The sequence below is a fragment of the Thermobia domestica genome, chromosome 2, assembly GCF_964235325.1.
Source record: "Thermobia domestica chromosome 2, izTheDome1.hap1.1, whole genome shotgun sequence".
NCBI classification, from domain to species: domain Eukaryota; kingdom Metazoa; phylum Arthropoda; class Insecta; order Zygentoma; family Lepismatidae; genus Thermobia; species Thermobia domestica.
This window is the reverse complement of record NC_137455.1, coordinates 4,546,525-4,560,272: the sequence shown is the minus strand read 5'-3', so window position 1 is coordinate 4,560,272 and position 13,748 is coordinate 4,546,525. Positions and strand designations below refer to the sequence as shown.

General features: G+C 36.8%; 1 protein-coding gene across 1 annotated transcript; it reads left to right on the top strand.

The window, feature by feature from the left end:
- The first annotated feature begins 10,749 nt into the window (after positions 1-10,749).
- LOC145678939 (uncharacterized) lies at positions 10,750-12,447 on the top strand. Its single transcript, XM_081749546.1, has one exon. It carries the CDS (start codon positions 10,750-10,752, stop codon positions 12,445-12,447), a length of 1,698 nt encoding a protein of 565 aa, XP_081605672.1.
- The last annotated feature ends 1,301 nt before the right edge of the window (positions 12,448-13,748 follow it).

Sequence of the window (13,748 nt, the reverse complement as noted above, 5' to 3'; positions counted from 1 at the left end):
GAAATAAAATACTAAACTTCGAATCCGAAAATCCCATGCTGTAGTCTGGTCGACCATATGACCCACATTTCAGCCGGCGACATCACATGGTGCTTGTATATATATCTATATATGGGGTATTTCCGTGATGCTGTGCAAAACTCAGAGGGATGAAAGATGATGCTAAAAGAAGTGATTTAAGGTAGGAACGAGTGTCCGGAAATGCATCGTTTTGGAAATAGGGGCCCCCGACAATTTGTCGCAACGGTACAAAAATGGCCATAACTCGAGAAGGAAATGTCGGATTAAGGTCCGGTCAAAAGCAGTGTGCATTATTTTTACCTGCAGATTTCATTAATGTTGGAATGGATTGAAAGCAGGGGCGGCGCAAGGGTAGCCTCCGAAGAAATATAAAATATTTCAAACATCTGCAACAAACATGCAACGAGAAATTGGTAACTGTGCTCATTACAGATGTTTCGGTATGTCATGATGCCACTAGCTTAATTATGAACTGCACACAGTTGTATAATGAGAAAGAAAGATGTACGTACGTACGTGATGGTGACAGTGCACGTGGGAAAGATGGGGAGGAAGAGTGGGCATTCACAAAAGAAGGAATCCGAGGTGAGGAACTACTACGTATACAAGTATATCTGACAGTACAGTAATTACACGGTAGGAGCAGTAGCAGGACGGCCCTCGCAGACGAACAGAAATTATTCTGGGAAGCTGGTTTGGTGCATGACGTCATATGTGTGCAGGGAACATAAAATGAGACGACAAAGGAAGATCGCAGTAAAATCCCTTGGTTATCGTACAGAAAAAAAAACAAATGCGTTACAAAGCCATTAGACATTGCTCGTAAGATAAACCGAAAAACAACTACCGTGTAAACATCGTAAATGTACTGTAATTACAGCAAAGAAACTGCACTTACTATGTGCAGTTTCACAGTAGATGTTGAAAATGACGTCCCCTGGTGTCGATGCTTTCATAACAGCATCGAAGAAAGCTTTGTCGTACAGGCGCAAATATCTCTGGAGTGGTTCGGTTGATGTCATTGGCAGCGAGGATGAGTGCCAGGAGGTCCTCTTGGCTCTCTACGAGAGTTTCGTAGACAAGGAATTCCATGTAGCCTCAGAAGAAGAAATCATGTGTGGTGGGATCCGGCGAACGAGCGGGCCGTTTCTTCATTAGCAACTTTTTATAAGACTTTAATAGCGCCCAAGATCGAATACTGCTCTCCCATATGGGCCATGGCAGCACCTACACATCTCTCCAGACTCGATTCTGTTCTCAATTTCTTCATCGCTATAGTCCGTTTTCGTGTTCCTGCACTTCGAATATTATCTAAGAAGGAGCTCTTGCAACATCTTAATATTCAGACTCCTGAAATACGCAGAACTATCTCTGACCTGAAATATCTACATAAAATAGTTAATGGAAGCTTAAGGTCGGAAATGTTACTTCAGGAACTATCCTCGATTCACCGAACTTCGCACTGTTTCTTCATTAGCAACTTTTTATAAGACTTTAATAGCGCCCAAGATCGAATACTGCTCTCCCATATGGGCCATGGCAGCACCTACACATCTCTCCAGACTCGATTCTGTTCTCAATTTCTTCATCGCTATAGTCCGTTTTCGTGTTCCTGCACTTCGAATATTATCTAAGAAGGAGCTCTTGCAACATCTTAATATTCAGACTCCTGAAATACGCAGAACTATCTCTGACCTGAAATATCTACATAAAATAGTTAATGGAAGCTTAAGGTCGGAAATGTTACTTCAGGAACTATCCTTACGTGTCCCTTCCCGCATCACCCGGAATACCCACCTATTCCATCTTGCCCATCCTAGGTTGTCTGTTATACAGAGGTCTCTTTTTTATAGAATACCAAACTGTTATAATCAAGTAACAACTGATGTAGACATTTTTTCGAGCTACCCAGTGTTTGAAAGAGCAATTAAACGAGCTTTGACGGAATAGTTTTACTCTTACACTCTTTTTTCTATGTTGTTGTTACTGTTGTTTTGTTTTTGTTTTTTTCTTTCTTTTGTTAGCATGTCCCTGTGTAAAATGGCAAAGTTATGCTGTATCTGGGAATTTGTTCAATAAATAAATAAGCACGAACAACAACAGCAAAGTGGGCTGGCGCTTCGTCATGCTGAAACTACATCTGCTGTCCAACAACAGCCGAGACAGTTTCTAATAGTTCTGGAAGCGTATGCTGCAGAAACATCGCATACACTGGTGCAGTTAATCGTGGAGAAAGAAGATAGGGGCCTCGTAAGTAGTCATTAACATGCCTGCCCATATGTTAACTGAAAATTTCTCTTGATGGCTCCGTACAATTGTTGTTGAGGGTTTTCGGCGGCCCACACGTGACTATTACGACTATTAAGCATACCGTCTCTGGTAAAACAGGCTTCATCGGTGAACAATACCGAGGCATGAAACTAAGGGTCGGCCACACAGCGCTGCAGAAGCCGTTCACAAAATACGAACGAGAGTCGAAATCAGCTGCACTCAGTGTTTGCACTCTTTCTGGATGGTAGGCATACAATTTCTGTTCATGTAGTACATTCCACATAGTACTGTGTACTACGCCCATGTCATGTGCTATGGCCCGAGTGCTTGTTAAAGGTTGCTCCTCCACACGCACAAGTACCTCTTCTTCGAAGGCAGGCGTCCTGGTAGTTCTGTGTCCCCCGTAGTCGTGCAATTGTGGTCGCAACTGACCCGTTTCCCGCAAACGCTGGAACACGAGCGAGAACATGGGATTCGTGGGATGTCTCCTTTGTTGAAATCGTGCACGACATAACCTTTCCGCTTCAAGGCTATTTCCATTCGCCATTCCATACGTAAAAACCATATCTGCGAGTTCGTCAAACACAAACTCCATTGAACTGAAAAAGTAATTCACACAAATACTACAGGACGAACAAGACACCAGTTGATCAACACTAACCAACTCAAAACACGCTTTATCAACTGCATTTGACGAAACACCTCACAGGCAACTAACAGCTGATGCGGCAGACAGAAGAATCTTTCGAACTGCAGCAGAGGGGGTGTGCTTACATTCGTACTATCGTTGGGGTCGACTGGCACGCCGTCTACAGGCCCTTTACTTACTCTCTATGTGTTTGTCTTGTTTCAAACAGAAAATGTGTTACGTGTAAAAAAATAACTGCATCACTTGCTTTTGTCGATACACGCGATAAACGTGGTCTGTAACCTTTGTGATACATTAACATAATTTCAAGTAGACCAACATGCAGCTAACCAGAATCATTTGTGTTCGTCTGCGCGGAGATTGGAGTGAGTCAGTGGCCATGGGCCACGTAACACAAGTTTGAGAGTAGATCGATGGGTTATGAGTCATTTCGATGACCCACGAGAACCTAAGTCCTTCTATGACCCATGAATCACAACGGACTAACACTAACCAGAGGAATGACGCAACCCACAATGACCCATGACCTACCACAACTGACCCACTCGTAGAATATTAAATTCGTGGGTCAGACTGGAGTCGATTTATATGGCATTGTGGGTCAGAGTAGATCGTGGGTTACGGTGTGTAGTGGGTCAGTGAGTCATGGGTCACGTTTTTGTTGACCCCTCCATCTCTGCGCTATATATTTACTGCCATCCTGCTACGGATTTCTTTCACATTCCTACCGTGTAATTATTGTACTGTCGCATGTGCTACTAGTAGTTACTCACCTCGTATTCCTTTTCCTGTGATTGCCCACTCTCCATCTCCATCTTTCCCACGTGCACTGTCACCATCACGTACGTACGTATCTCTTTCTTCCACAGCATACTACTGTGTGCAGGTCATAATTAAGCTAGTGGCACCATGGCATTCCGAAACATCTGTAAGGAATACAGTTATCAATTTCTCGTCGCATGTTTGTTGCAGATGTTCAAAATATCCTATATTTCTTTGGAGGCTGGAAATATATATAAATCCTGACTGCGTTCCGAAGACTCTATATTTGTAATTTACATTTATTGTGACAACTGGATGCTTCTGGCTACCGTATGCGGTCATCCGATCATTACCTTTGTTCTTCACGCCCAGAGTCATTCGAAGACCTAAAAGCGCACTATGTACACAAACAGTTTATGGTTGTGAACCCTCAAAGCCTGGTACTTCTGCTTTTCAAGCTCAACAAATGGGAGAAAAAAGCATTTGTAGAATGTAAAGTGGGTGCAACATTGATTGACACTGGTAAGAAACATATTCATTTGTAGTTCGTGCACATTCCGCCTGTAGCGCTACCGTGACTCAACGTGTATTGTAACTGTATAACTGTTTTAGGTCTAGCGGTGAAAGTGACGACCGAAACTATGTTGCCAGCTCTGACTGCGGTAAGACAATGCTGTGCTGCTTTTGTTTTCTTTCCTCTCCTCTTTGGACATTCTTTTTTCTCCTTTGTCATGTCAAACCTGTTGTTTTGCTTGTTACATGCGCTGAAGTTATTCCTGCGGCGAGAAGTGCTTACGAAGTTGGCTTTACATACTTATTTACGATAAAAATATGATAACGTACTTTTAATTATAAAACAGTGCTAAATTGGTTATCTGTTTAAAAAATGATCAAACAAAGCTGTACGTGTAAATGCATATTAGTCAAGAACGTAATTACTGAGAGTGTTGATACAGGTTTCGTCGTGGAGGAAATTCATTAGACTAGAGATGAAAAACAGTACTGCGAAATTACTGATAATTCACATTGATCACGGTAGGAGGTAATGTTCATTGCAGATTTTTCCCGGGCGGGCAATTAAATGATTGATAAATATAGTACTGCCGAAATCCTTTTAACCCAGATTGAGCATGCTCGGGGAAATGCCCTGGAGAGAATTTCGAAGCTCTGAGTCCTTACGCAATCCCTGACTGCCATTTCAATTGTGTGTTTTGTGGTCTTATGTCCTGGTCTCCATCATTTCCCTCCCTCTCCAACTGGGCACTAATACTTTCTTTATGTAGAAGTTTTGTACTAGTTTTCTGCAGAAACGCTGAGGTTTGTGCTCTTACCGTTTTCGAGTTAGTTAATTATTTAAATTTAGGAGCCTCTTTCAGCAGTGAGGTTATAAGTTATACTTACATCTTACAAGTTGTGTGTACTTGCAATATAAGAAATAAACACAAATTAGAATTATAAGAAAATCATAAAATCCTTATAAAAATTTTAAAACATGCTAAAAAAATACCAGAAATATGTCTCTTTCTCTCTCTCTCTCTCTCTCGGGCCTTCTCTCCTATGACATGGTGCTATCGAAAAAAAAAATTTAAAAAAAACAAAAAACTTTATACTCGCACCTACAACTTTGGATGGCAAATAGCCTACTTTTCTCTTAATGTATGAGTTTAATTAATGTAAACTCAAAAAGGGGCATTCTAACTTGTTTGTCTTCTTAAACGGTATCTAAAATGTCGCTATTCATCTTAGCACTCCTGAAAACTATTGCTCCGACTTTAATATACGTTATATTCGATCACTTTTATTATGTAACAATTCCCTACTCCTCAGGGATGAACTTGAACGGCATGGAAACTGTCATTGTCCAAGGACTGACCCGATAACTATGGATTCGAATATCGATCTTTCCAATTATTTTTAAAATGCCACCTCTCCCATTCCCACTCCTTATGAATTCCTTACTTTCCTGAGTATTTCTTTGCAGATTGTAAGATACATGTATCAAGTTTACTTCAAATTAAACCAAAGGTTGCATAATTATGTAGGAAAAAAATTAAAGTTAATGGAAGTGACATTCAATTTAATCTACATAGAGCAAAACCTATAAGAGATAGTGCAAAGAGATCTTTTTAAAATTGGGTTAGCGTTCTTAGAACAGGTACACTCTCTTCTTTTAACCTTGTAATAAAAACGTAATTATTAGAAAACAACTACTTCTGGTTTTAACGTTCATCGTTGTACAGTCTTGATCAAGAAATCTTGACCATCCACCCTCCTTTGAAAGATCATATACTTGCAACTGCAATAGGAAATTATAATAGTGTGGCTCTAAATAAACGTCTTAATAATCGATAAAAGAATATTCATATTTCTTTGATTTAATTCCAACTGTAGGTAAGACTACAGGCCTTTTCAAAAAGAGGTAAGTGGCAAAGTTTTCTTAAACAAACTGTACATGACATACGGTAATAGATAGCGCGACACGGTTTTTGTATTCGATTAAGCGTCGCTAGAACATATTCCATTTCCACTCTAATCGCTAGACTATAACACTAAGTGGTAGATATCTACTTCAACTTCTGGTTTTAATTTTGATTGAAAAAAATGGGTGGTCCTGTTTACTGTACTTACGAGAGCTTGTTTTAAATGAAAAGTCCTAAAGCCAAATTTCATGTTTCTATCTTCCAGAGATTCCGAGATACCGACATTTAATTATACGAATAATAATTGCTATTTCCACCTTTTTCCTTCCCCTTTATTACTAAGATATAAAAAGAATACGGAAACACGTGTCAAATTATTTCAAATGAGAAATCCAAATACAAAATTTCAAGTTCTCAATCGTATAGGTTTCGGAGATAAGGGCATCTTATTAAAATAACTCCCACCCATTTCCCTCTCTCTTCGTGAATTTTCAAAAATCTTTTCTCAGTGGCACCCCACGTCACAAATCCTATGTAGATCTAAATTTCAAGTTTCTAGCTAGTCACTAGAGCAGTGATTCCCAATCTGGGGTGCGAGCTTCTGAGATAATTAAATTCAAAATTACAAATATTACGAATGTTGTAACAAACATTAAATTAAATATCATTTAAACACAAAAGTATGAACTCTGGTTTCATTAAGGAAAAAATAATGAAATATAATATTGCACTGCACTACAATGTTATGAAGGAGTCTTGTTGGAAATAAATATAAATTGGCGAGAATATGGCTGTTATTATTTACTATTATTATATGCAAAAACGTTCTTCGTACGATTAGAATAGGTTTATGGGAAATATTCGAAAGTTATATTTAATCACCCATCCCCCGTTACGCAATTTATTTGAACAAAAGTGAAATAAAACTCCTAACTCGACCGATGTTCACAAAGGCCTACCGCTCACTGGCAACATTTTGTCGGGCAACTATCTTGTTGCTCTGGCTAAATGCATTGAGTCTTATGGGAGTCCGCTCACTGAGGCGACGGAACAGTTGCGCAACACCTAAAAATGCATTGAGTCTTGTGGGAGTCCGCTCGCTGAGGCGACGGCAACAGAAAAGTTGCCGAGGTACTCCAAGTAGAAAGGTAAAAAAATAAATGTTTTCTACAAGTTTTTTCACGTAACAGTTCGTTCCGTGTGTAGCGCGTGAAAAGGAGTGTTCGCAATGGAAACTAATACATTCTTTGATTAGTGACTAGCATGTCTTTAATTAGTGATAAAGACTATGAAAAATTAGTTGAGGAAATAGAGAAACTCCCAGCGTTGAAGAAGAAATATACTGTATATAAAGAAGAAATTGTGGAAGGAAGTGTGTTCTGCTGTTATGAAAAACTAGAATGAGCTTTCCAGCCAAGAAAAAACAACACAGGTTGGTGCATTATTCGATAATGACATATCGCTGTCATACTACACACTACTACTCTCATTAATTTCCCACAACTAGAAAAAATACAGATAAAATTATCATTCTCAATTTTCTTTCCATTTCAAATATAAAAAAGAAAAAAGTGTACGGTATAAAAATGGCCGATTTTAAAACGTGAAGAATACGCGGGAAGAACGAAGAAAGCCAATTTTTATTTTACGGCTATACGTAGAACAACTGAGAGTACAGTTACGGTACAGTGTTGTCGGATTGCCGCTTTTGTTAGTTTCGTTCTCTTAGTTATTTCCAGTCGTTTTATCTTTTCGTTATTCTTGTTATCTTTTGATTCGAATAATTGTTCCCGTTCGTATTAGCTTACACAATGCTGTTAATTTTGTCACTTATTGAAGCTCAGAGACGTCATTTACGGGGGCAGGAGGGGCAATTGCCCCCCAAGAGTTTGAGGAATATATATACTTTAATCAATTGTCTACTAATATACTAGTACAAAACGTGAAAGTCTTATGTCGGAGGTGCTCTTGTCCCTCTCAAGTGAAGTCTAAAATGACGCCCCTGTTGATGCTACCTTCCAAAGTTTGATTAGGCATTGGCGTAATTAGGATAATTTGCTGGGGAGCCATGGCCCCTTACTTCTAAAAATTGCAAGAACATTTTAGAAGATCTTGTTATAATAATGCCATATATGTCGTCTGAATTCATCCTCCGCCCTCATTGTTAATCTCTTCAAATTATTTAGTTCCACTCATAACTTGTTTGAATTTAGAGACCTTTAGCATGCCTGAAAACCTGTGCACACTAATTCCGAGTGTGAATCGATTAAAAAAGAATCATGCAAATGGTAAAGGTGCCCACGATAGGGTGCATGTCTAATAGACCTTTCATTCTAATTTGAGGACGCTCAATTCATCCGATTTTGAGATTATTTTTCTCGAGACCCCTTAGATGGACATGTTAAGAAAATAGTTCTACTGGATTAAGCGTCTTGAAATTAGTAGAAAAGGAGAACTTTGAAATTTGTCAATGCAGGTCTTATTTCATTTATTTAACTATTGGAATGGGCGCTAGTTTTTTTAAATGCCAGAACCCAGCGATTAGGTGAACTGTTCCGGTTGCCGATTATGTAAATTTTGATATCAAATGCTCGGCAACTTTTCTGTTGCCGTCGCCAGTGAGCGAGGATATGGCAACAAAACTGTTTTGTCTCCGTGAAGTTGCTGACTGCAGGCGACAGCGACGAGATAGTTGCGCAACTGTTTTGTCGCCAGTGAGCGGTAGGCCAAATGTGTTTTATAGCGAGTTTTATTCTGCACATAATAGAATTTATTCTTAGCGAGAAATGCAAACTCTCTTCTGCTTTTACAATTCTTTATTTCAAAGTGAGTTGATAAAATAAAAATGTACCAAATGCTATTTATGTTTAAAAATTCATTTCAGACGTTTCAAACATTTTGTCACGTCGATGATTTTATGAATAATTTAGAATAGTTACAAATTTTACACATGGCCTTGTAACCCCTATTGGGAAGCAGAATTTTCGTAAACGCTGGGCATAGGTGTGCCCACCAAAAATTTTCTGGGGGGGGGACAGTACCCTTCACTCAACATTGTGGGTCAAATTTAAAGACAAACTGATGTCATTGCACCCCCCTTAATTTTCAAAATATCACATAACATGAATTAAAGTGCCGCAATTTAGGATAGATAAATCCTGTCAATGGTGATAGCAGGTTCTATTGCAGCGGCACAAAAAATCGTATTTATGGTACTGTTGACAATATTTATTATAATTAATGGGATTTCCAGGCAAGCCGGTAGCCAGCCCAAAAATGTAGGGGGGAGCGGCTGAAGTTAGGGGGGCCGATCAAAGCATATTATAGTTCATGACCATATTATAGTTCATTTGCAAGCCTACCGTGAAAATTTTAGGGGGGCGGCCCCCCTAGACCCCCCTGAATACGGGCCTGTTTCCAGGGCGATGATATTAATTTGTAGGTTTCATGACAGTACAATTAACTTATGATCAAGGACTAAGCATAATATTCAAGTTCATGTTTTCATTTATGATTTGTATTGTTTCCCATTTTGACACTGAAATTGGGTCTTTAAGTGTCCTGTTAAAAAGGTTCAACCTCTGATAATATCTCTAGCCATATGAGTCCAAGAAACGTAGATCCTTTTTCAAAAAGCCGCAAAAGCCCACCTGCTGATCCTGAAGATGTATTGACAATTCCATCAGTCTTCATCTTTCCAACGTAGAGAGAATTTCTTCATAATGTTAAACAACTCCCGTTATTAGACTAAGTCTACAAATTCACCTAGTGCGACACAAGGATTTAATGTTTATAATGTTTAAGACGAGACCACAAGCACTAGCCTCGATTAGAGCAGAAAATCGTGACCTCACTGAAAGTGACTGCAACAATAGTACTCATAGTTCGTGCACCCACTGCAAAGAGTTTCTTACTACTTCTGACGCACTACAGGCACCCTTAATCACAAGATTAGTACTGGGTCGTTGTCTTGCAAGATAACGTATACTTGAGATCACATTTTTCTTTTTTAGGAATTTCCTGTTGTAATGCGCCGCTATTCTAGACTTCCATTGTAGAACCGAGCCCACAAGTAGAATAACTGAACAAATTGTGAAAACTATAAACCTAACAACTGTGTTGTGTGTTGTCGTACTGCAAAGAAACTGGATCCAACATAACATCACTAGACGTCTATTTGTAAAATGCATACGACAACAGAACAGTTTCAAAAGGGTTTGTATAATAACATTTTTATATAAATTACCATACTGTATAGTCCGGTACGACAAAGGGCACTACAGTAAAAAATGGCGACCCAGCCAGGATTGGATTGATTATAACGTTGTGAAAAGGAGAATGGTACAAGAACTTGGAGAAATTTTGAAAATTTTACTGTGGATTATATAAGTAAATATACATTTTATTGTAATAAAAAATAAAATATAAAAAAATAATAATTGGTGATAGATAAGAGGGAAGAAGATAAGGCTCTTCCGAATGATAATAGTAATAAAGAAGAATAAGATAAATATGGAAGAAGAAAGGAAAATAATAAAAGATGTTGAAGATGAAAAGCAGAATAAAGAGAAGAAATTAGTAAAAGATAAAACAGAAAATGTAAAATATAAAGAAAACAGAAGACATATGCGCATAGAAGATGAAAATAAGAAAAAAGAAAAGAAAATAGTAAAAGATAAACTAGAATATGTAGAAGATAAAGAAAGCAGAAAATATAGGCACATAGAAGATGAAAAGAACGAACGAAGAGAAAAGAAAATAGTGAAAAGTGAAACAAAACATGTAACGGATAAGAAGAAATCGAAGAAAAGTAAAAGTGATACAGAAGACATGAAACAGGAGAGAAAACATAAAAGTGACAACAAAGAAGAAAGGAAAGAGAAAGATAAAAGACGTCCTAAACATAATAGTGAGAGTAAAGGTGAATCAAAGGATAAGGAAAATAGAAAACATAGACATAGAGAAGAAAAGAAAGAGAAGAAAGTTACCAGAAATGATTCTAGGGAACGAAAGAGAAAGTCCCATAACAGTGACAAGAGTGATAGCGAGAAGGAAAGTAAGAGAAAAGAAGAGGTCATAACTACGTCTGACGAAAAAATAGTTAAAACGGAAAGGAAAAGAACTCACCACCATACAACGGATGAGAGAAAGAAAAAGGAACGAAAATCGAAAACCAATAGTTATTCAGAAAAAGACAAGAGGAAGGATAGTGATGTTCAAAAGGAAGGAACCAAGGAGAAGAAAGGGAATAATGATAAAGAAAAAGTAGAAAAGAAGAAATCTAAGGAATTTGAAAATATATCTGTTAGCCAGTTATCCACCTACTGGTACTCTCAAGTAGCCGAACTTGAAAATAATATGATGAATTTTACAGCAGATTTGTTTAAAAAGATAGACAATAAATTTTATCAAATGGAAGTCGAAATGAAGGGAAAACAAATGGAGTGTGGCGAAAACCTCACAGAAACAGGAAACACAATTAAGGAGGAAGAAGAGAAAGAACTCCTTGATGTAAATGGTATAGTTAATGCAGAAGGAAAAGATAATAATATAGGAGAAGAAAAAGAATCATATGAGGCAGATCAGAAAGTTAAAGTTTTGAAAGAAGTAGAGAACGAATACGATGATAAGAAGTCAGGAAAGGAATGTGAGTGTAAGGATAACAAAGAACTACAGAAGATAGAAATCATACTTACACAAGAAAGCCAGAAAGGAGAGATAGAGCATCCTATGTCTGGAAATAGGGAAAATACTAGAAGCGAGAGGATACAAAGAAAAATGCATGAACTGTTTTCAATCAAGAGAAGGAAGAGGATTTGGAGAAACCGTAGTAATTGTATCCAACTAAAGAAAAGAAGAATGATAAAACCAAGCAGTATCAGACATCTATTGAAGAAAAAGAAAAAGAGGAAGACTTATAGGAGTAGACATCAATTGAAGAAAAGGCAAAAGAAAAACCCAAGTAGTGGATATTTTTTAAAGAAAGGAATAATGAAGGAACCTTCAGAGTCTAGACTTGAAAATGGGAAGAAAAGGCTGAAATTAAATGTAACTGGACCCAGGAAAATTTGTAAAAAGAGAAAGAAGAAGTTAGCTAACCTCATCAAGATGAATGTAAAATACTTGGAACGGAAAAGGTCTTCTGAAGTAGCTGAGAAATATAGACGTAGAAAGAAGTTAACAATTGGTGGAAGACGTAGGAAGAAAAGAAGAAAGAAAACCTGGTACATCCAGAAGGGACAAAGGAAAGGGAAAACTAAAATACATAAACCAAAACACTGGTTTCAAATACGGAAGCAGCAATTTGTATTTGATACTGGTTAACTTAGTCAAGAATAATCCCCGAGTTTTAAAATGTGTTATGTTGGACAAGTGCCATTTTTAAGTTGAATTAGTTATTATCATTATCTATTTATTCAAGTTTCATAATTTGATCTATTATTGTTTATTTTCCAAAACTATGTTATTCATAAGTATACAGCAATGAATGTAAATTAACTTCATACCCATGGAATAAGATGACTTTAAATTCAAATCCAAATGTAATAGTCATATAACAAATGGATTAGTCGAAAGGAATTACAAACCCCTAAACATTCTGATGGAGAAAATTATAATTCGGTGAAATAAGAAATTTTCATAATTCGTATTGAAAACTTTTATCTATTGACAAAATTTTTCTTTTAGACAAAGGGGAGTCTGTAATGCGCCGCTATTCTAGACTTGCACCATAGCGCATGACATGATATGTAAATTGGCAATAAGGATTTTGGTTCGCATCTAAAGATATAAACTTTTTAAAATATATAAACTTTTTCGAATCGATAAATATAAATAAGTAGAAAAACTGTGTTATAATGGATATTCATAATAGTGAGTTTTGAAAATAAAAATAATATGCAGCGATAGATAAAAGCAGATTCGGGGAGACTTTCTCTCCCTCAATATCAATCACCATGTAAACAATGAGGTAAACAATATTACAAACTTTAAAACAAATTCTTCTAAATTTTAAGTATAAATAAAATTTCGTAATTCTTATACATAGATTTCATGACAAGCGCTAACCTATGGATATATATGTATGATGATTGATAATTTAAGTTAAACTATGGACATGGAACATCAATTAACAATTTATTTTGGGAATTATCTCCAATTGAATAATGTAGGTATATATATGCATCTCTTGCTTATGGTCGGAATATAAATGTGTCAAGATGGAAGCTATGGATCTGAAAGAAAAAATATATATATATATATATATATATATATATATATATATATATATATATATATATATATATTAGATTAATCAACGAATGGGAAAAGAAATATATATAGATAACGGTAATAATAATAATAATAATATAGATATAAAGTAAAATAAGTAAGAATGAATATGAATAAATAAAAAAATAAATAAAATACGGTAAGAAAAATATATAAATATTATAAAAAAGAAAGCGAGCAAAGGAATGATATACTTACCACCTCATATTACATTAGATCCGATGGGAAGAGATGTACACCGTGGCATACCTAAATAAAGAGGAGAGATTCATTAATATATATATGTCAACATTTTCAGTAATCTATGTATTCATCGGCTATAATAATATGCT